Here is a 24898-nt window from a genome sequence, read left to right on the forward strand (position 1 = left end):
TGTAGAGCCTGCTCTTCCATACCCATTATATGTGTGTTTGAATAGGGCTCAGGAACGGCGTCCCTCTCTGTGCCAACTTCAAGCACTCTACACTTACATTAACATTCAGTCATTTAGCTCCACTCTGCTCACAATACACTAGCTCTCCTGCCAGAGTAGAGTAGAGGCTACTGTAGCATTTACATTCAGCTGCATTGTGCTTCTGTTGCAAACACTGATGACACTCATAGGGTCAGGTCTTTTGTTGAACAGTTGAGGGTCTCTCTCTTTGCTTCTCTCTAACCTATTTCCCTATCTCTCACTCTCTCTTTTTCTCTTGCTCTCTCTCTTTCCTGAATAGAACCACTCTACTGTACCTCCTCTCCTTTCAGCCTGTTTTTGCATAACCATCTCAACCTCTTGGCCAGGACGTAATTGCCGAAGAGAATGTGTTATCAAGGAACTCAAAAGAGGCGTTTGAATATTTAGGCCTACACTTGCCTGACCTGTTATAATGTTAAAACACTGCTGCATGCATACAAATGAAGCTTTTTAATAGTCCAGACCTCTTTGCCTAGGAGGTGTGCAAACCCCCTTTTCTGTCGTTTAATAAAATTGAGAATTAAGAGGAATTCATAGATAAGAGTGTAGAGGTGCAGCATATTACTTCATCCTTCTGGGCAGCAGGGTTGATGATGAATGTATGAAAAATAGACCTACCCTCAGAGGTGGTGATGTTCCCAGAAGCCCATTTAATTTCACCAGCACACTATTTTTATCATATCATTACTTTACCTGGCTGACATGCCTAATGCGCTCATCCATAAGCAGCAGAGCGAAGCAGATAGCTAGGCAAGGTCATAAAGGGCATCACAACTCAAAGAACTGTTCATCACTGGGAGCTAATGCCAGCGTTTGTGCCATAGCTGTTTCTATGGCTATAGGGCCACTTTTCTGATGGTGGAAACTAAGAGCTTTTATGAGTAAAGATTATGTTATTGAACAGTGGGTAAAGAGCATCACTTCCGACACAAGAGTTGTGTAATGTGTCTTGTCAAAACACTTACCCTCACCTTTGACCTCTAAGCTTAATCTCTATTGGCCTACAGCAGACTAACCTCCTCTGATTGGTTGTGTGGTCATTTGGATCTTTTAGGGACCAATCTGTAGCACTAGACATTAGCTGCCTGCAGGGGATCCATTAAAGGTCTCTGGCTCCGTTCAGTTCTGAGAACTACTGTTACCATTACACACTTCATCTGTCAATTATCTACTCATGAGACATGATGTACATGTGTGTCCCATAGTAATGCTAATGTACTCTTTGGGCCCGTCCCAAATGGCACCCTATTTGCTGCCATTGGTCAAGAGTAGTGCACTATATAGGGAATAGGGTGCCATTTTGGGATGCAGCCTTTATCCATCAGTGCCACAACAGGCTAATGGACAGCATAGAGAGGAGCTAGTGAATCCATCAACCTTAATGCATATGAGTTAATACGCATGATGCATTGGGTCATTGTGAGATGTGTAAGGTCATGGGTATGTTTGTCTCTCTCTGATGTCAATGTGTTTGTATTGAGCCATTGGCATTATGACTGGCAGAGTTGGATTACTGTTAATGGGCTACTACTTATAGACATTGTGTCCTTCCAACAAATTGATACTAAGATCACACGGTATAGGTGTTCAGACATAGACAAGTGTTTAGGTGTTGGAGCTGTGTGTGTGTCGATCAGGGAGGTGTGTGTGTGTGTGTGTGGGACGGTGGAGGTGTAAGTTTGTGTATCCGTCAGGGAAATGCAGGAGGGAAAGAGCCTTGAGTAGAGTGAGACGAAGGAGTGCCCAGGAGAGACAGAAGAGTGATTGTGTGTCAGAGAGAGGGAGAGCGATAGAAATGTGAGAGGAGGAGGAAATGAAAAAGAGTGGAATGGGAGCGGAGAGGGAGAGGGAGAGAGGGAGAGAGGGAGAGAGAGGGAGAGAGAGAGAGAATGGGGACAACAAACAAAGAGGGGGAAAGGAAAGGGACTGGAATGGGAGGGAGTTAGGACGGGCTGGAGAGCCTGGATGAGGAGATAGTAGGGAGACAATGAGAGAATTTAAATTCTATACTCCTCGCGTCCTCTCTCCTCACCTCCTTCTCAAAACCCATTGGAGGAGAAAGCCAGAGGTCCCTCCCATCTGACCTTCTCCTCCAATGCGTTATAAGAAGGAGGTGAGGAGAGTGGATGCGGAGGGTGAAAGGGAGTAAACGGTGAAAAGGTGGGAAAGTGGAGCTGATTTTGGGCTGTGTCCCTGAGGCCCAGACAGTGAATAGAAGAGCAGGATTAGTCCCTGCATGCAACACTGCTTTCATTAATGGTCATTACTGAGCTCAACTGCCCTCTCTACCTCTCTCTCATTTTCTTCTCTCTCTCTGTCTCTCACTCTCTCTGTATTTATCTCTCTCTATATTCCCCTATTTTTCTGTGGAAAATGCACAGCTTTAGAGGGCATCTATGTGTCTCTCTCTGTACATTTGGTAACACTTTATTTGCTCTACAGACCATCTACAGCCAATCATTAACATTTCAACAAATATCTACTAACCTTAACCCTAACCCTAGCCCTAACCTTAACCCTTACCCTTATTCTAAACCTAACCGTAACCTTAGCAGTTGCTTATCAATAGATAGTTTGTTGATAGTATGACTATCCAGACTATCAGAATAAAGTGTGACCGTACATTAATATATAATGTGCAGTGTGCACACAGTATAAACACACACACACACACACACACACACACACACACACACACACACACACACACACACACACACACACACACACAACTTTATGCTCTTATCCCTGTTTGACAGCAGGGGTGTGTGTGCATCCTGACTCACTCTCCATCCTCCCCTCCTCCTTTCTCCTCTGCTCCTCCTTCCCCCTCTCCTTCTCTGTCCTCATGCCAACAGTAAAGCATCCTGAGACCATTCATGTGTGGGGTTGTTTCTCAGCCAAGGGAGTGGGCTCACTCACAATTGTGCCTAAGAACACAGCCATGAATAAAGAATGGTACCAACACGTCCTCCGAGAACAACTTCTCCCAACCATCCAAGAACAGTTTGGTGACGAACAATGCCTTTTCCAGCATGATGGAGCACTTTGCCATAAAGCAAAAGTGATAACTAAGTGGCTCGGGAAACAAAACATCGAAATTTTGGGTCCATTGCCAGGAAACTCCCCAGACCTTAATCCCATTGAGAACTTGTGGTCAATCCTCATGAGGCGGGTGGACAAACAAAAACCCACAAATTCTGACAAACTCCAAGCATTGATTATGCATGAATGGGCTGCCATCAGTCAGGATGTGGCCCAGAAGTTAATTGACAGCATGCCAGGGCGGATTGCAGAGGTCTTGAAAAAGAAGGGTCAACACTGCAAATATTGACTCTTTGCATAAACGTAATGTAATTGTCAATAAAAGCCTTTGACACTTATGGAATGCTTGTAATTATACTTCAGTATACCATAGTAACATCTGACAAAAATATCTAAAAACACTGAAGCAGCAAACTTTGTGAAGACCAATACTTGTGTCATTCTCAAAACTTTTGACCACGACTGTATACAAAAGCCCAGTTGTCCATTATTTTGGCTACCATGGCTAGAAGAAGAGATCTCAGTGACTTTGAAAGAGGGGTTTCAAAGGAGCATGGTGGGTTTAAAGTGTGTGTGTGTGCATGTGTCAGTCACCAGATCTCAACCCAACTGAACACTTATGGGAGATTCTGGAGCAGTGTCTGAGACATCGTTTTCCACCACCATCAACAAAACACCAAATTATGGAATTTCTCATGGAAGAGAGTTCTAGACATTTGTAGAATCTATGCAAAGGTGCATTGAAGCTGTTCTGGCGGCTCTTGGTTGCCCAAAGCCCTTTTAACATACACCTTAGCCAAATACATTTAAACTCAGTTTTTCACAATTCCTGACATTTAATCCTAGTAAAAATTCCCTGTCTTAGGTCAGTTAGGATCACCACTTTATTTTAAGAATATGAAATGTCAGAATAATAGTAGAGTGATTTATTTCAGCTTTTATTTCTTTCATCACATTCCCAGTGGGTCAGAAGTTTACATACACTCAATTAGTATTTTGTAGCATTGCCTTTAAATTGTTTAACTTGGGTCAAACGTTTCGGGTAGCCTTCCACAAGCTTCCCACAATAAGTTGGGTGAATTTTGGCCCATTCCTCCTGACAGAGCTAGTGTACCTGAGTCAGGTTTGTAGGCCTCCTTGCTCGCACATGCTTTTTCGTTTCTGCCCACAAATGTTCTATAGGATTGAGGTCAGTGCTTTGTGATGGCCACTCCAATACATTGACTTTGTTTTCCTTAAGCCATTTTGCCACAACTTTGGAAGTATGCTTGGGGTCATTGTCCATTTGGAAGACCCATTTGCGACCAAGCTTTAACTTCCTGACTGATGTCTTGAGATGTTGCTTCAATATATCCACATAATTGTCCTTCCTCATGATGCCATCTATTTTGTGAAGTGCAGCAGTCCCTCCTGCAGCAAAGCACGTCCACAGCATGATGCTGCCACCCCGTGCTTCACGGTTGGGATGGTGTTCTTCGACTTGCAAGCAACCCCCTTTTTCCTCCAAACATAACGATGGTCCTTATTGCCAAACAGTTCTATTTTTGTTTCACCAGACCAGAGGACATTTCTCCAAAAAGTACGATCTTCGTCCCCATGTGCAGTTGCAAACCGTAGTCTGGCTTTTTTATGGTGGTTTTGGAGCAGTGGCTTCTTCCTTGCTGAGCGGCCTTTCAGGTTATGTCGATATAGGACTCGTTTTACTGTGGATATAGATACTTTTGTACCTGTTTCCTCCAGCATCTTCACAAGGTCCTTTGCTGTTGTTCTGGGATTGATTTGCACTTTTGGCACCAAAGTACGTTCATTTCTAGGAGACAGAACGCGTCTCCTTTCTGGGCGGTATGATGGCTGCGTGGTCCCATGGTGTTTATACTTGCGTACTATTGTTTGTACAGATGAACGTGGTACCTTCAGGCGTTTGGAAATTGCTCCCAAGGATGAACCAGACTTGTGGAGGTCTACAATTTTCTTTCTGAGGTCTTGGCTGATTTCTTTAGATTTCCCCATGATGTCAAGCAAAGAGGCACTGAGTTTGAAGGTAGGCCTTGAAATACATCCACAGGTACACCTCCAATTGACACAAATGATGTCAATTAGCCTATCAGAAGCTTCTAAAGCCATGACATCATTTTCTGGAATTTTCCAAGCTGTTTAATGGCACAGTCAACTTAGTGTATGTAAACTTCTGACCCACTGGAATTGTGAAACAGTGAATTGTAAGTTAAATAATCTGTCTGTAAACAATTGTTGGAAAAATGACTTGTGTCATGCACAAAGTAGATGTCCTAACCGACATGCCAAAACTATAGTTTGTTAACAAGAAATTTGTGGAGTGGTTGAAAAAACGAGTCTTAATGACCTAAGTGTATTTGTATCTGGAGCCTTTGTGCATTTCAGAGCTATGTGTGTGTAAGGGTAGTTTCTGTGTGCATGTTTTTTTGTTTGTTAACTAAGCAGGGTGGATGTACGGTATCTTACTCTGATCGCCTCAGATAGAGCCAGTGTCTGAGTATCCCTCCCTCCCTCCCAGTCCACTCTGGACTCATCTTTCAGAGCATGGCATGGTTGAATACAATGGGTCTATGGGAAAAGCCACTGGTTTCTGTAACTATAGCAGATAAGCCATGCCCAGAATCTCTATGTCCTTGTCTGGTTCAGCATGCAATAGCCTTCTACAGACACACACACACACACACACACACACACACACACACACAAAACTAACTATAAGGGGGGGTATGTGTGTATGCATTCGTGGGTGTGTGAGATATGGAGGGCCCCACACGCGTTGTTGTCTTTTCATTAACCCTGCCACATGATTTCCTGTGCTGAGCACATATCACATACTTTCAACCTGATCTTCAAACGCTCACAAAGACTCCTGTCGCCACCAGTTCCCATGTGGCTAGAGTTACAATGAGGAATGCTCGGTGTGTGTGTGTGTGTCTCAGCCCCCTACCTAATTTCTAGATGAGTTTCCCATCTATGCTCCAAAATCTTTTTGTCTGTAATGTCTTTTTTGTCATGGCATCAGCTAAATGGGGATCCTATTTAAATCTTAACACTTGAATGTTTTCTCCAGCAGCTGCGATATACCTCCCTGGCCAGAGGGGGAGCACTTTGAGTTAACATCCTGTAGTTACAATTCTCCTAGGATCATTAATTTTGAGGCATATTCTATTCTATAGGATCTAAGGGGAGCAATATAAAGTTCTCTAAAGGTAGCTTGAAATATGGCTAACATTTAACATGTCCCTGTTCAAAGCCTGTGAATGTTAGGATAGGAACCCCAAGGAAAGGTATTAAGTTGGATAAGTACCCAGCGCTGTCTGAGTCTCTTATAATGGGATTTGATATAATCTGTGTACATTTGAAGGGGAACATATCCTAAACTCTGCTAGTTTTCATATCCAGAGCCCTGGGACATGGGGTACTGTAGGATTTGTTGCTGTAACAATGAGTGAGCCAAAGGACCTGTTGGATTACTATACATGTAGGTGTGCGCGTGCGTGCATGCGTCATAACCATTTCATATCTTCAGAAGGTTGACTACTAAAACCAGTAGATGACAGTCAGAACAGAAAGGAAAGAATGGAAAGACACTACTTCTCATGGCAATATCCTCAAATAAGATACATTTTTTAATCAGCTTTTGGGGGGATGAATTGGATGTTGAAAGAAAGAGTAAAAGACAGAAGAGAGAGTACCAACAGAACAGAAGAAGAGAGGATTGGGGGGCAGTTATGCATTCAGGGGGCCTCCTCTGCTCCCTCCCTCCCTCCCAAACTTGCTCCATACAGCCTCCTCTTACCCAGAACCAGTCTCTCTCTCTCTCTCTCTCTCTCTCTCTCTCTCTCTCTCTCTCTCTCTCTCTCTCTCTCTCTCTCTCTCTCTCTCTCTCTCTCTCTCTCTCTCTCTCTCTCTCTCTCTCTCTCTCTCTCTCTCTCTCTCTGTCTCTCTCTCTGTGTGTGCCACTGAAAATAATGATCTCGTTTAGCTCCAAACACCCCAACCGATGGCATCCATTCTCCCCGTGACAGCATCATTAGCTCGCCCCATTAGCCCCTGACTTCAAACATAGCCGCTCCCTCCATTTAATTCATCCATTTCTAAAAACACCTTTTTTTTTTGCAGTTGTGTGGAAAATAAGAATGGTCTAATTTCATGTTCCTGTCATGAAGTTCGTGGTAGTTATTCAGCCCTGTCTGTGTCTGTACACTCTAAAAAGTAAAGGTTCCTGGAGGATCCTTTAGGGGTTCCTTGAAGAACCTTTTAGGGTACATTTTTGAACCCCTATTATTAGTAGTAATACGCTTAACAATAACAACAATAAAACAATATTTTAGTTGGCAGTGTTTATTAGGATTTTAGTGGCAAAGCAGAATAAAAAAATCCAAATATAAGGTAAACTAGAAAGATTACTGTTATACTATTCCAGGTATTCCTTAAAGAGGTAGGGTTTCAAGTGTCTCCGGAAGGTGGTCAGTGACTCCGCTGTCCTGGCGTCGTGGGGGAGCTTGTTCCACAATTGGGGTGCCAGAGCAGTGAATAGCTTTGACTGGGCTGAGCGGGAACTCATACACATACCTTGTCCATAATGTAGAGGCCTATGGGATTTTCCTTGAAGAGGTAAGGGAGGAGGATTGTACATGTGATCTGCATAACATACCAATACCAATTGATTGACATACCTTTGTATGCCTCCTCATCTGCAAACCTGCAGACACAGACATACTGTAAAAGTGAGCAGTTCAGTCATCTGCACCCAATACAGCTAGCCTTCAACATATTCTTATGGCATACATATTCTTACCTCTTTGTTGATTGATATCCATTGAATTGTATCAATTTTCTGTTTTAGAAAGATTTGCACAAATATGAAAAGATAGATGGTATCATCATAAAACAATATCAATTTAGGGACAAACCTTACCTTAAATTGTGGAGAACTTTACATTTTTCAGTTAAGTGCCTGCACCTGCTGTCCTTTCAAATTCAAATCCAAATGTTTCAGTTGGGCAGTTAGGTTCCTGCAAGAACCCCCACCAACTAATGAGGTTCCTCGATGAACCCCACCTCCTATGGGGTTCTTGGAAGAACCTTTTGGAAGAACCCTAAGGTTCTTCGAAGAACTTTGAGGATCTTAGAAGAACCCTTGTTGAACCCTTAATTTTTAGTTGTGTACTTTGAATTTTAATGAGTCTGATTTCTGCAGTTTTTAATCTCACCTGCATAAATAAAGGGACAATCAAATAAATGTGTTTCCTAGATTTGGCTGTGGCCATGGCTCTGTATCTCTCTCATACCGTGTTTCTCAAAATGCATACTACCGTGCTCCGAGCACACACATTGGAGCACGGGAGGGTCGGAGTATGAGTCCAAATCAAAGTATGCGAAACAGAGCATGGAGGGCACTTCTCAAAAGCGTACTCCGTATGTACATATTTTGAAGCATGCATCGATGCAAGTTTCAACGGAAAGTATGCACAGAAATATGACACAACCACGCAAAAACGACGAAAAATGTAATACATCTATAGCTAGGTTTCCATCCAATTGCCGACAGATTTTCATGAGATATTCTAAAATCTGCAAAAAAACAATATGTGCATTTTCCCACCAGAGATGTGCTTCCCTCAAATTGACTTGTTGCGGATGAAAGGCTGTGCGTGTTGACGTAGTGCACATAAAAATACATTTTTTGGTTAAATTCCCATGTACCGAATAAAACATACAAGTTAAATGGGGTTCCATCGCATTTTCAACTCTACTGCTGGTTTTCTCACCAAAGTTTTGGGGTTATATAGTAGCCAACAGCAAACAGTTATAGTACAGTACAGTATCTGCGCACTGTTGGCTAGAGCGCACGTATAGCCTACATGATGAGATTATTATGGACAAAAGAGCGAGAGAGATGGGGAATGTGACTTCTAAAGGTAATTGGTTGCACCAGATCTTATTTAGGGGCAGCAAAGGGGTTAATACATATGCACGCACCACTTTTCCGTTATTTATTTTTTAGAATGTTTTGAAACAAGTTATTTTTTTCATTTCATTTACCAATTTGGACTATTTTGTGTATGTCCATTACATGAAATCCAAATAAAAATCCATTTAAATTACAGGTTGTAATGCAATAAAATAGGAATATTTTTGCAAGGCACTGTACGCTATGCTATTACTGCTGAGGAGAGCAGAATGTCCAGCCACTGGAATACAGTGTTAATACTATCACGGAGAGGACAGGAGAGGGAAGAGAGATGAAAAGAGGGAAAGGGAGGATAGAGGGAGGAGAGGAAATGAGAAAATAGGAAAGGTGAGGAGAGGGGGGAGAGGAGAGAGGAAAGGAGAAAAGAGGAAATGTGAGGAGAGGAGAGGGGGGAGAGGAGAGAGGAAAGGAGAAAAGAGGAAATGTGAGGAGAGGGGGGAGAGGAGAGGAAAGGAGAAAAGAGGAGAGGAGAGAGGGAGTGTGGTGTCAGTCCCTCAACCAAGTTGCCCACCACATCTGCCACAGTCATTTTTAAGAGTGTTTTTCCCTCTCTCCACTGTTCAACAGACAGAGGAATGTAACAGTGAGTAGCTAACATACGTAAGACAGCATGGCATCTACTACTTGTTTGTAGTTTCTCCTCCATTTATAGATTTCCCTCCATGTGGGAAGGGTTTAGTTAGTGAAGTTTGGACCAAGATGAAAGACGTGTTGGAATTCTGGAATAGTGTGTATTGTGTATTGTGTATTGTGTGTGTGTGTGTGTGTGTGTGTGTGTGTGTGTGTGTGTGTGTGTGTGTGTGTGTGTGTGTGTGTGTGTGTGTGTGTGTGTGTGTGTGTGTGTGTGTGTGTGTGTGTGTGTGTGTGTGTGTGTGTGTGTGTGTGTGTGTGTGTGTGTGTGTGTGTGTGTGTGTGCGTGTGCGTGTGCGTGTGCGTGTGTGCGTGGATGCGTACATATGTGCGTGCGTGCTGGTGTGGATGTTTGAAGCCAGTTAGCTTGTCTCTCTGTTTGGCCTGTGTTATACCCCGCCCTCTGCTGGTGATCTGGAGGGCTGCCCAGGGGGTGAGGGGGGTCGACCTTGGATGGGAGGAGTAGTCCTGTTTGAGTTTGTAGGCCTGCACTGAGGGGAGAGATTTTTTTTTGTCAAACGCAGCCAAGCATCGATGATCATGTCACCAGAATAAGACCCTCAATATTTATTGGAAAGGAGCATCAAGCTCATCACCTTGCACAAATTCATCATAACTTATTTAATCTGTAGCCTAATAAACTGTACGTTTTCCTGACGAGTCGTAGTGGGAGGACCACACAACATGTCATCGCATGCCTCCGCAAGTTTCCACCAACATTTCTCGCATAGTTCATTTTATAGACACAAAAAGATCCCACCTTGTCTAGCATATTTTGTTTTGTCGACATTTGGAAAGCTTACCGAAAAATGTTCTGTTTTTAATTTTATTTTTCTGACATGTACTTTACTCGCATAAAAAGGTTGGATGGAAACCTGGTTAATGGCGGACATTATGTGAGCTGAAGCGAGAAAAAATCAACTCTGACTTGCCCATTCACATCTCATATGTTGTCTGAATACAATATTTTATATTGATACGTTAATAAATACATACTGTGTTAGTTTTAGCATGTTTACAGTGGCTTGCGAAAGTATTCACCCCCCTTGGCATTTTTCCTATTTTGTTGCCTTACAACCTGGAATTAAAATTGATTTTTTGGGGGGGTTGTATCATTTTATTTACACAACATGCCTACCACTTTGAAGATGCTAAATCTTTTTTCTTGTGAAGCAAACAATAAATAAGACAAAAAAAATGAAAACTTCAGTGTGCATAACTATTCACCCCCCCCAAAGACAATACTTTGTAGAGACACCTTTTGCAGCAATTACAGCTGCAAGTCTCTTGGGGTTTGTCTATAAGCTTGGCACATCTAGCCACTGGGATTTTTGCCCATTCTTCAAGGCAAAACTGCTCCAGCTCTTTCAAGTTTGATGGGTTCCGCTGGTGTACAGCAATCTTTAAGTCATACCACAGATTCTCAATTGGATTGAGGTCTGGGCTTTAACTAGGCCATTTCAAGACATTTAAATGTTTCTCCTTAAACCACTCAAGTGTTGCTTTAGCAGTATGCTTAGGGTCATTGTCCTGCTGGATGGTGAACCTCCGTCCCAGTCTCAAATCTCTGGAAGACTGAAACAGGTTTCCCTCAAGAATTTCCCTGTATTTAGCGCCATCCATCATTCCTTCAATTCTGACCAGTTTCCCAATCCCTGCCGATGAAAAACTTCCCCACAGCATGATGCTGCCACCATCATGCTTCACTGGGATGGTGTTCTCGGGGTGATGAGAGGTGTTGGGTTTGCGCCAGACATAGTGTTTTCCTTGATGGCCAAACAGCTCAATTTTAGTCTCATCTGACCAGAGTACCTTTTTCCATATGTTTGGGGAGTCTCCCACATGCAAATTGCAAGACAGGGCCATTCCATTCCATAAAATGCAAATTAATTACTTAAAAATCATACAATGTGATTTTGTGGATTTTTGTTTTAGATTCCGTCTCTCACAGTTTAAGTGTACCTATTATAAAGATTACAGACCTCTACATGCTTTGTAAGTAGGAAAACCTGCAAAATCGGCAGTGTATCAAATACTTGTTCTCCCCACTGTAGCTAGCTAATAGTTATGAAGTAAAATGTTTGCTTTGTGTATATCTTGTTTCGTCTCTATTGTTGCCATTGTCCTGGCAGGAAACAGGTTCAGTGAATGGGGAGGTGCAGCATGAGGTAATACAGTAGGGTGAGTTCGAGTGCTGAAATTTAATGTTTTATGCATTCTCCACACTCTCTTCCTAACAAGAACATACTCGAGAATGTCCTCTGAGATGACACTTGGAGCATGAGAGTGTGGAGCACGGTAGATGGATATTGTGAAACACCCATTGTGTCCAGCTGCAGCCTGGTGTTTTGTGATAGCTCCCTTTGAAAACACACACACACACACACAGCATAACTGGGTCCTCTGGTCCGTCTGGCCTAATCCTGTGGATCCTTCCCGTCACTGCAGTCACAGAGTCACACAGACACAGATATGAATAGGTCTTATGATCAGTTATCACTCATCTCAGGCTTAGACCTAGGGGGCTTCAGTGTGTGTGTGTGTGTTGGTGTGTGTGTGTGTCTCTCAGTGCAAAGCACACAGTTACCATGGAGATGGGCCCCCTCAGGTTCAGTGGGAGTGGCCTGTAGTCAAAGCGCTCTCTGACCTTTGACACCTCACTTTTCTTACCATTCCTCCAGAAGGTTCTGACCCTCCAACCACACTACCCACTACGTAAGTCGCTCTGGATAAGAGCGTCTGCTAAATGACTAAAATGTAAAATGTACACACACACACATCACACCACATCACCGCTCATCTCTAAAGAATTCTACATTTGAAAGTCTTTGACACACTCAGTGTTGCACCAAAACACCCAACCGTTTTTATTCACTGGGATCCCAATTGACATCTTTGTTGCACTATTCCAGCCAAATCTGTCTCACTGCAATACAATTATTAATCCACTCTGTCACCCTCCATTTGTCCCGCCATCCTCCATCACTCTTTCTTCTTCACTTATATTCCTTCTATCAGTCTTTCACCCCCCTCCATTCCGCCATCCCTCCATTCCTCCATCCCTCCATTCCTCCCCAAGTGTGTATGGATGTGGTGCTATCTGTGACGTGGTCTGTTAACTACCCTGCCTCCCCACATGGCTGGCCGTGCTGCTGTAACCGTGTGACTGAGTGTTATGGCTGCTGTGATAGTGGCAGGCAATGGACCGGACAAGTTATTACAGGACAGGCAAATGGAGACCTGATAGAGCATGAAAACCTCTTCTCTCCTCACATATCTGCGGGGTTGCCTCCCTTCCTCCCTACCGCACTACCTCTCACGCTATCTTTTTTATGTATACCTCTCTCTCAGATGAGGCTGTTGGGAGGAACTATGGGAGGACGGGCTCATTGTAATGGCTGGAATGGAATCAATGGAACGGTATGAAACACATCAAACATATGGAAACCACATGTTTGTCTCCGTTCCATTGATTCCTTTCGAGTCACTACAATGAGCCTGTCCTCCTATAGCTCCTCCCACCAGCCTCCTCTGCTCTCTCTCTTTTCTTCTCTACCCCTTTGTCTCCCTTTTTCTTTTTCACTCGCTATCGTGGCCTCACTCACTTTCTCTCTTTTTCTCTGTTGTTCCCTCTCACTTCGTTGATCCCTCCCTTTCTCTCTCTCCCTCATCCTAACTCTCTCCTCTCTCTCTCTCTCTTTCTCGCTCACTTCAATTCAAAGGGCTTTATTGGCATGGAAAACATGTTTGCATTGCTAAAGCAAGTGAAATAGACAGGAAATAAACAAGGGAAATAAACAGTCAAAAATTAACAGTAAACATTACACTCACAAACATTTTAAAATAATATAGACATTTCAAATCTTATATTATTGGCTATGTACAGTGTTGTAACAATGTGCAAATAGTTAAAGTATGAAAGGGAAAATAAATAAACAGATAAATATAGGTTGTATTTACAATGGTGTTTGTGCTCCACTGGTTGCCCTTTTTTTGTGGCCGCAGTTCACACATCTTGTTGCTATCGTGGCACACTGTGATATTTCACCTAATAGATATGGGAGTTTATCAAGATTGGATTTGTTTTCAAATTCTTTGTGGGTCTGTGTAATCTGAGTGAAATATATGTCTCTCATATGGTCATACATATGGCAGGTTAGGAAGTGCATCTTGGTTTCCACCTCATTTTATGGGCAGTGTGCACATAGCCTGTCTTCTCTTTTGTTGATTCTTTCCAATGTGTCAAGTAATTATCTTTTGGTTTTGGTTAGGTCTAATTGTGTTGCGGTCCTGGGGCTCTGTGGGGTCTGTTTGTTTGTGACCAGAGTCCCCACACCAGCTTGCAGAGGGGACTCGTCTCCAGGTTAATATCTCTGTAGGTGAGGGCTTTGTTAGGTTTGAGAATCACTTATTTTTAGGTGGATGTAGAATTGAATTGCTCTTTTCTGGATTTTGATAATTAGCGGGAATCGTCCTAATTCTGCTGTGCATGCATTGTTTGGGGTTTTACGTTGTACAAGGAGGAAGTTTTTGCAGAATTCTGTATGCAGTCTCAATTTAGTGTTTGTCCAATTTTGGGAATTTTTGGTTGGTCTCTCTCGCTCTCTCTCTCAGGACATATTAATCTCAGCTTGTTACCTGTATAAAAGACACCTGTCCACAGAAGCAATCAATCAATCAGATTCCAAACTCTCCACCATGGCCAAGACCAAAGAGCTCTCCAAGGATGTCAGGGACAAGATTGTAGACCTACACAAGGCTGGAATGGGCTACAAGACCATCGCCAAGCAGCTTGGTGAGAAGGTGACAACAGTTGGTGCGATTATTCGCAAATGGAAGAAACACAAAAGAACTGTCAATCTCCCTCGGCCTGGGGCTCCATGCAATATCTCACCTCGTGGAGTTGCAATGATCATGAGAACAGTGAGGAATCAGCCCAGAACTACACTGGAGGATCTTGTCAATGATCTCAAGGCAGCTGGGATCATAGTCGCCAAGAAAACAATTGGTAACACACTACGCCGTGAAGGACTGAAATCCTGCAGCGCCCGCAAGGTCCCTCTGCTCAAGAAAGCACATATACATGCCCGTCTGAAGTTTGCCAATGAACATCTGAATGATTCAGAGGAGAACTGGGTGAAAGTGTTGTGGTCAGATGAGACCAAAATCGAGCTCTTTAGCATCAACTCAACTCGCCGTGTTTGGAGGAGGAGGAATGCTGCCTATGACCCCAAGAACACCATCCCCACCGTGGAAACATTATGCTTTGGAGGTGTTTTTCTGCTAAGGGGACAGGACAACTTCACCGCATCAAAGGGACGATGGACGGGGCCATGTACCGTCAAATCTTGGGTGAGAACCTCCTTCCCTCAGCCAGGGCATTGAAAATGGGTCGTGGATGGGTATTCCAGCATGACAATGACCCAAAACACACGGCCAAGGCAACAAAGGAGTGGCTCAAGAAGAAGCACATTAAGGTCCTGGAGTGGCCTAGCCAGTCTCCAGACCTTAATCCCATAGAAAATCTGTGGAGGGAGCTGAAGGTTCGAGTTGCCAAACGTCACGCTCAAAACCTTAATGACTTGGAGAAGATCTGCAAAGAGGAGTGGGACAAAATCCCTCCTGAGATGTGTGCAAACCTGGTGGCCAACTACAAGAAACGTCTGACCTCTGTGATTGCCAACAAGGGTTTTGCCACCAAGTACTAAGTCATGTTTTGCAGAGGGGTCAAATACTTATTTCCCTCATTAAAATGTAAATACATTTATAACATTTTTGACATGCTTTTTTCTGGATTTTTTTGTTGTTATTCTGTCTCTCACTGTTCAAATAAACCTACCATTAAAATTATAGACTGATCATTTCTTTGTCAGTGGGCAAACGTACAAAATCAGCAGGGAATCAAATACTTTTTTCCCTCACTATGTATGTCTTTGGTTTGCATTTAAAAAATAAAATAAAAAATGTAGTAAATATTAGCTTATTCCACAAAGAAATCCTAAAATGGCCCTAACAATATTATTGACACCTTCTAGAAGTAGTTAGAAGTAATTAGATTTCAAGCAGATGATTCTCCTTTACTTTGGAATGAAGGTGCCTGCAATATAAAAATCACTAATTCAACCAGTTCGAATAGAGAAAAGGACTCATTCTCCTGTTTTGTGTAACTGTATGTACCGCAATGAGCATGGAGAAAAGAAAACCAGATAATTATTTGAGGAGGTCAGATACAAGATTGTAGCCAAGCATGGACAATCTCAAGGCTACAAGTCCATGTCCAGAGACCTTGATGTTCCTGTTTCCACCATACGTAATGTTATCAAGAAGTTTAAGGCCCATGCCTCTGTATCCAATCTCACTGGACATGGCCGCAAGAGAAAACTTGATGAAAGATTGCAGTAAAGGATTGTTCAATGGTGGATAAGGCACCTCGATCAACTGCCACACAGATTCAAGCTGACCTTCAGACACAGGGTACGACAGTTTCAACGCGCACCGTCCGTCGCCCTCTCAATGAAAGAGGGTTGTATGGTAGGAGACCCAGGAGGACCCCACTGCAGAGAGAGAGACATAAGAGATCCCGACTGCAATTTGCCAAAACACACCTGAACATGCCAAAATCCTTCTGGGAGATTGTCCTGTGGACAGATGAGACCAAATTAGAGCTTTTTGGTAAAGCACACCATCTCTATGTTTATTGAAAACAAAATGAAGCCTTCAGAGAAAATAACACCTTCCCTACAGTCAAACATGGAGGAGGTCCAGTGATGTTTTGTGGTTGCTTTGCTGCCTCTGGCACTGTGAGCCTTGAACGTGTGCATGGCAACATGAAATCAGGAGAATACCAAGGCATTTTAGAGAGCAATGTCGGACCCAGTGTCAGAAAGCTGGGTCTCCGTCGAAGGCTATGGGCCTTTCAGCAGGAAAATGACCCCAAACACACTTCAAAAAGAATCGGCTTCCTATTTCGCAACAAAGCCTCCTTCACTCATGCTGCCAAACATGCCCTCGTAAAACTGACTATCCTACCGATCCTTGACTTCGGCGATGTCATTTACAAAATAGCCTCCAACACTCTACTCAGCAAATTGGATGTAGTCTATCACAGTGCCATCCGTTTTGTCTCCAAAGCCCCATACACTACCCACCACTGTGACCTGTACGCTCTTGTTGGCTGGTCCTCACTACATGTTCGTCGTCAAACCCACTGGCTCCAGGCCATCTATAAATCACTGCTAGGCAAATCCCCGCCTTATCTTAGCTCATTGGTCACCATAGCAGCACCCACCCGTAGTCTGCGCTCCAGCAGGTATATCTCACTGGTCATTCCCAAAGCCAACACCTCCTTTGGCCGCCATTCCTTCCAGTTCTCTGCTGCCAATGACTGGAACGAATTGCAAAAATCTCTGAAGCTGGAGACTCTTATCTCCCTCAATAACTTTAAGCATCAGTTGTCAGAGCACCTTACCGATCACTGCACCTGTACACAGCCCATCTGAAATTAGCCCACCCAACTACCTCATCCCTATATTGTTATTTATTTTGCTCTTTTGCACCCCAGTATCTCTATTTGCACATAATCTCTTGCACATCTAGCATTCCAGTGTTAATACTATTGTAATTATTCTGCACTATAGCCTATTTATTGCCTTACCTCCATAACTTGCTACATTTGCACACACTGTATATATATTTTCTGTTGTATTTTTGACTTTATGTTTTTTTACCCCATATGTAACTCTGTGTTGTTTTTATTGCACTGCTTTGCTTTATCTTGGCCAGGTCGCAGTTGTAAATGAGAACCTGTTCTCAACTGGTTTACCTGGTTAAATAAAGGTGAAATAAAAATTTTTTTAAAAAGCACCCAGGAATGGTTAAAGACAAAACACTGGACTGTTCTGAAGTGGCCAGCAATGAGTCCAGATCTAAATCTCATTATAAAACTGGGAGAAGGAATCCTTCAAATATGGGAGAACTGGAGCAGTTTGCACAAGAGGAGTGGGCCAAACTGCCAGTACAGAGGTGCTGGAAGCTCATCGAAGGCAATAGAAAGCACTTGATTGCAGTTATTTTGACCAAAGGCTGTGCTACCAAATATTAAGTCTAGGGTGTCAATAATTTTGTCAATGCCATTTCTGTTTATTCTCTGATTTAAATGGATATACAGTGCCTTGCAAAAGTATTCATCCCCCTTGGCGTTTTTCCTATTTTGTTGCGTTACAACCTGTAACTTAAATGGATTTCATGTAATGGACATACACAAAATAGTCCAAAGAAATATTGTATTCACCCCCTTTGCTATGAAGCCCCAAAATAAGATCTGGTGCAACCAATTACCTTCAGAAGTAACATAATTAGTTAAATAAAGTCCACCTGTGTGCAATCTAAGTGTCACATGATCTGTCACATGATCTCAGTATATATACACCTGTTCTGAAAGGCCCCAGAGTCTGCAACACCACTAAGCAAGGGGCACCACCACGCAAGCGGCACCATGAAGACCAAGGAGCTCTCCAAACAGGTCAGGGACAAAGTTGTGGAGAAGTACAGATCAGGGTTGGGTTATAAAAAAATATCTGAATCTTTGAACATCCCACGGAGCACCATTAAATCCATTATTACAAAATTGAAAGAATATGGCACCACAACAAACGTGCCGAGGGGGCCGCCCACAAAAACTCACAGACCACGCAAGGAGGGCATTAATCAGAGAGGCAACAAAGAGGGAGCCTGAAGGAGCTGCAAAGCTCCACAATGGAGATTGGAGTACCTGTCCATAGGACCACTTTAAGCCGTACACTCCACAGAGCTGGGCTTTACGGGAAGAGTGTCCAGAAAAAAGCCATTGCTTCAAGAAAAAAATAAGCAAACACGTTTGGTGTTCGCCAAAAGGCATGTGGGAGACTCCTCAAACATATGGAAGAAGGTATTCTGGTCAGATGAGACTAAAATTTAGCTTTTTGGCCATCCAGGAAAACGCTATGTCTGGCGCAAACCCAACACCTCTCATCACCCCGAGAACACCATCCCCACAGTGAAGCATGGTGGTGGCAGCATCATGCTGTGGGGATGTTTTTCATCGGCTGGGACTGGGAAACTGGTCAGAATTGAAGGAATGATGGATGGTGCTAAATACAGGGAAATTCTTGAGGGAAACATGTTTCAGTCTTCCAGAGATTTGAGACTGGGACGGAGGTTAACCTTCCAGCAGGACAATGACCCTAAGCATACTGCTAAAGCAACACTCAAGTGGTTTAAAGGAAAACATTTAAATGTCTTGGAATGGCCTAGTAAAAGCCCAGACCTCAATCCAATTGAGAATCTGTGGTATGACTTCAAGATTGCTGTACACCAGCAGAAGCTATCCAACTTGAAGGAGTTGTGAATAGTGGTGAATAGTTATGCACACTCAAGTTTTCTGTTTTTTGCATCTTCAAAGTGGTAGGCATGTTGTGTAAATGAAATGATACAAATCCCCCCAAAATCCATTTTAATTCTGGGTTGTAAGGCAACAAAATAGGAAAAATGCGAAGGGGGGTGAATACTTTCGCAAGCCACTGTATTAAGTTCTGAATCAAAAACAAAGGTTCTGTAAAATGAACAGTGAAATAAAGAATTGTGGAGACTAAATACTTTGGTCAATTTCAACGTATTTTTAGGGAACATTTTGGGTTACTTGAAAAAAGTGCAAGGTTGCCAATATTTCTGGCCACAACTGTACATGTGAAGGCATTATGCGTCCTAGGTGTGGAGAGAAAATATTTGCTGTGCTGTGTACAGCTATATTTATATAGATGCTGGTCGTCTCCTCCCCTATAGGATAAGCAGGGGAAAGGTCTCTATTCCTTTATTCCAGTATTCCCAGCTCCCTCTTTTTATTTATTTAAGATAGTCGTTAATTGTGAAACAAAGGTCTAAATAGTGCAGTCCGGCAGTAGCATACAACGAACGAGTTCATCTGTGTGTGAGTCGTGGGACAGTCAGAAGCTGTCTGTCTAGCTACATTTTGGTGGAGTGTAGATGGCTTGCTAGTAGTTGTCAAAGCTAGCTAACTATGAATGGGAACGCGGTCGCTGTTTTGGCTGCAATGAGCTTGATACTTGGCTAAAAAATTGCTAGAAGAATAGTGATAGCTAGCTACCTAACTGGGTTGCTTGCATGGTCACTTAATGATTTTGTAGCTAGTAGCACAGCAGAAACATTCGATTGACGTTAGATAAATAACTAGCTAGCTAGCCCGGTGGTTAGTATGCTAGTCTAGCTAACGATGTAAACAGCTAACTTGGCTAGCTAGCTAACCTTTATTAACTAGCTAACTTTGAGCAGAGGGTCAGTCCCTCTCATTTGAGCACCGGATCCTTTTACATTATGAAAAACTGTGAATACCAGCAAATCGACCCACGGGGACTTTCAACACCCTCGTCAACGCAACCCTGTAACGTTACCGAAAAGAATGTGCAGAGCAGGCCTCGAAGAAAATGGGAAGTATTTCCAGGGAAAAATCGCTTTTATTGCGATGGACGGATTATTCTGGCCAGACAAAGTGGTATCCTGCCTCTGACACTCGGCCTTATCATTGTCACAAGTGGCCTTTTCTTTGCATTCGACTGCCCATTCCTGGTGACTCACCTGACCATCTGCATACCTGTGATTGGTGGAGCGTTGTTTGTGTTTGTGGTCACCTCCCTACTGCAGACCAGCTTTACAGACCCTGGCATCCTGCCTAGGGCCCTGCCAAATGAGGCTGCAGACATTGAGAAGCAGATAGACACCTCAGGTTCCTCCACGTACCGCCCCCCTCCACGCACTAAAGAAATCCTCATTAACCAGCAGGTGGTGAAGCTTAAGTATTGCTTCACCTGCAAGATGTTCCGCCCTCCTCGGACCTCACACTGCAGTATGTGTGACAACTGTGTGGAGCGGTTCGATCACCATTGCCCGTGGGTGGGGAACTGTGTGGGCAAGCGCAACTACCGCTTCTTCTACAGCTTCATAGTCTCTCTCTCCTTCCACACCTCCTTCATCTTCGGTTGTGTCGTCACACACCTCATGCTGCGATCCCAAGGAGGGAATGGCTTAGTCCTGGCCTTACAGGAGAGTCCTGCCAGTGTGGTTGAGCTAGTTATTTGCTTCTTCTCCATCTGGTCTATTCTGGGTCTCTCAGGTTTCCATACATACTTGGTGGCCTTCAACCTCACAACAAATTAAGATATAAAAGGCTCCTGGTCGAGTAAAAGAGGTGCAGAGGACTCTGGGAATCCCTACACTTACGACAACATCTTTACCAACTGCTGTGCAACGCTGTGTGGGCCCATGCCCCCCAGTCTAATTGACAGAAGAGGCTTTTTGACCCCTGAAGACATTCCACCTGCTGTTGCAGTGGATATGGAGCGTCCCCCTTTCCTGTCCAAGAATGACACAAACATGGTAGGGGCGCCATCTAGTGGCTACTTGTCCTGACTGTACTGTAGCTCCAAAGTTCCAACCCTGACCCTCGGAGAGTCTCGGTTGCATGCTCTTCACGTCCTCTCTCCGCGAGGAGTATGTAATTGAGATTCTGCCCCTGTGTGCCTGTCCTGCATGAGCCCACTATATCCCCTTCAGACCCCCCCCCACACACATATTGTGTCATAAGAGGGAGGATGGTTTGTAAGTCGCTCTGGATAAGAGCGTCTGCTAAATGATGTAAATGTAAATGTAAATGTTTGTTGATAGGTTTTATAAAGAGGGGCAATTAGGATGAGGTGCTACTGTTTTCTCTTTCTATTATATATATATATATAATTTCAATTCAATTTAAGGGCTTTATTGGTATGGGAAACATATGTTAACATTTCCAAAGCAAGTATTTGTATTTATTAGGGATCCCCATTAGCTGCTGCCTTGGGGTCCAAACATATTAAAGCACTTACATTACATATAAAACAAAATATAAAAAAGTACATCACATGACATTATGATACCACTACCTATCTACAATACAAAATGTTTAATACCACCATTCAACAATATCACAATGTGTGCGTATGCATGTGTCTATACCCTTGTGTGTGTCTCTTCACAGTCCCCGTTGTTCCATAAGGTGTATTTTTACCTGATGTGGAATAGAGTTCCATGTAGTCATGGCTCTATATAGTACTGTGCGCCTCCTATAGTCTGTTCTGGACTTGGGGACTGTGAAGAGACCTCTGGTGGCATTTTTTGTGGGGTATGCATGGGTGTCCTAGCTGTGTGCCAGTATTCCAAACAGACAGCTCGGTACATTCAGCTTGTCAACACCTCTTACAAAAACAAGCAGTGATGAAGTCAATCTCTTTTCCACTCTGAGCCAGGAGAGACTGACATGCATGACATTAATGTTAGCTCTCCGTGTACTTTTAAGGGCCAGCTGTGCTGACCTGTTCTGAGCCAACTGTCCCTCTTTGTGGCACCTGACCACACTACTGAACAGGTCTTTGACCATGACAGTCTACAATCCAGGGTTACTCCAAGCAGTTTAGTCACCTCAACTTGCTCAATTTCCACATTATTCATTACAAGATGTAGTTCAGGTTTAGTGAATGATTTGACCCAAATACAATGCTTTTAGTTTTGGAGATATTGAGGACTAACTTATTCCTTGCCACCCACTCTTCGTTAAGTGTTGCAGTTATTTCAGTTGCTGTAGTAGCTGACGTGTATAGTGTTGAGTCATCTGCATACATAGACACACTGGCTTTACTCAAAGCCAGTGGCATGTCGTTAGTAAAGATGGAAAAAAGCAAGGGGCCTAGACATCTGCCATGGGGAATTCCTGATTCTACCTGGATTTTGTTTGAGAGGCTTCCATTAAAGAACACCCTCTGTGTTCTATTTCGCAACAAAGCCTCCTTCACTCATGCTGCCAAACATGCCCTTGTAAAACTGACCATCCTACCGATCCTTGACTTCGGCTATGTAATTTACAAAATAGCCTCCAACACTCTACTCAGCAAATTGGATGTAGTCTATCACAGTGCCATCTGTTTTGTCACCAAAGCCCCATATACTACCTACCATTGTGACCTGTACGCTCTCGTTGGCTGGCCCTCACTACATATTTGTCGCCAAACCCACTGGCTCCAGGTCATCTATAAATCACTGCTGGGCAAATCCCCGCCTTATCTTAGCTCATTTGTCACCATAGCAACACCCACCCGTAGTATGCGCTCCAGCAGGTATATCTCACTGGTCATCCCCAAAGCCAACACCTCCTTTGGCCGCCATTCCTTCCAGTTCTCTGCTGCCAATGACTGGAACGAACTGCAAAAATCTCTGAAGCTGGAGACTCTTATCTCCCTCACTAACTTTAAGCATCAGTTGTCAGAGCAGCTTACCGATCACTGCATCTGTACACAGCCCATCTGTAATTAGCCCACCCAACTACCTCATCCCCATATTGTTATTTATTTTGCTCATTTGCACCACAGTATCTCTATTTGCACATCATCTTCTGCACATCTATCATTCCAGTGTTAATACTAAATAGTAATTATTTTGCACTATGGCCTATTTATTGCCTTACCTCCATAACTTACTACATTTGCACACACTGTATATAGATTTTCTATTGTGTTATTGACTGTATGTTTTTGTTTATCCCATATGTAACTCTGTGTTGTTGTTGTTGTTTTTATCGCACTGCTATGCTTTATCTTGACCAGGTCGCAGTTGTAGATGGGAACTTGTTCTCAACTGGCTTACCTGGTTAAATAAATAAATAAAAGACAAGTAACTCTTTATCCACATTATAGCAGGGGGTGTAAAGCCATAACACATACTTTTTTCCAGCAGCAGACTATGATCGATAATGTCAAAAGCCGCACTGAAGTCTAATAAAACAGCCCCCACAATCTTTTTATCATCAATTTCTCTCAGCCAATCATCAGTCATTTGTGTAAGTGCTGTGCTTGTTGAATGTCCTTCTCTATAAGCATGCTGAAAGTTTGTTGTCAATTTGTTTACAGTAAAATAGCATTGTATCTGGTCAAACACAATTTTTTCCAATAGTTTACTAAGGGTTGGTAACAGGCTAATTGGTCTGCTATTTGAGCCAGTAAAGGGGTCTTTAATATTCTTAGGTAGCGGAATGACTTTTGCTTCCCTCCAAGCCTCGGGACACACACATTCTAGTAGGTTTAAGTTGAAAATATGGCAAATAGGAGTGGCAATATCATCTGCTATTATCCTCAGCAATTTTCGATCCAAGTTGTCAGACCCCGGTGGCTTGTCATTGTTAATAGACAACAATAATTTTTTCACCTCTTCCACACTCATTTTACGGAATTCAAAATTACAATGCTTGTCTTTCATAATTTGGTCAGATATACTTGGATGTATAGTGTCAGCAATTGTTGCTGGCATGTCATGCCTAAGTTTGCTAATCTTGCCAATTAAAAGATTAGTAAAGTAGTTGGCAATATCAGTTGGTTTTGTGATGAATGAGCCATCTTATTCAATGAATGATGGAGCTGAGTTTGCCTTTTTTCCCAAAATGTAATTTAAGGTGCTCCAAAGCTTTTTACTATCATTCTTTGTCATTTATCCTTGTTTCATAGTGTTGTTTCTTCTTCATTTTATTCAGTTTAGTCACATGATTTCTCAATTTGCAATACGTTTGCCAATGGATTTGGATAGTGCTTTCAAACAAATCTCTTCAGCATTAGTAAAGATATGCTCAATACATGTTGATGATTTAATTCCTGTACTGTTTGTAACCACCCTGGTAGGTTGACTGATAACCTGAACCAGGTTGCAGGCACTGGTTACAGTTTGAAGCTTTCTCTTGAGTGGGCAGCCTGATGAAAGCAAGTCAATATTTAAATCACCCAGAAAGTATACCTCTCTATTGATATCACATACATTATCAAGCATTTCACACATGTTATCCAGATACTGACTGTTAGCACTTGGTGGTGTATAGCAGCTTCCCACCAGAACTGGCTTTGGGTGAGGCAGATATTACTTCAACAGTATTTAACATGAGATCCTCTCTAATCTTCACAGGAATGTGGTTTTGAATATAAACAGCAACACCTCCACCATTGGCATTTCTATATGTTCTGTAAATGTTATAACCTTGTATTGCTACCACTGCATCATCAAATGTATTATCTAAGTTTCAGAGGTTGT

The 24898-nt window shown here is 42.9% G+C and overlaps 2 protein-coding genes across 3 annotated transcripts in view; both read left to right on the plus strand.

Annotated features, from left to right (window-relative positions):
- Positions 1–24898, plus strand: part of ldlrad3 (low density lipoprotein receptor class A domain containing 3) — a 138730-nt gene that overhangs the window by 98531 nt on the left and 15301 nt on the right. The gene's annotated exons all lie outside the window — the stretch shown is intronic.
- Positions 20072–21232, plus strand: LOC311134770 (palmitoyltransferase ZDHHC18-A-like). The gene is given in 2 exon segments (XM_084168549.1): positions 20072–20953; positions 20957–21232. Coding segments are annotated over 2 exon segments (1089 nt in total). The 5' UTR covers positions 20072–20116; the 3' UTR covers positions 21209–21232.

Source organism: Coregonus lavaretus (genome assembly GCF_964263955.1).
Source record: "Coregonus lavaretus genome assembly, chromosome: 9".
NCBI lineage: Eukaryota > Metazoa > Chordata > Actinopteri > Salmoniformes > Salmonidae > Coregonus > Coregonus lavaretus.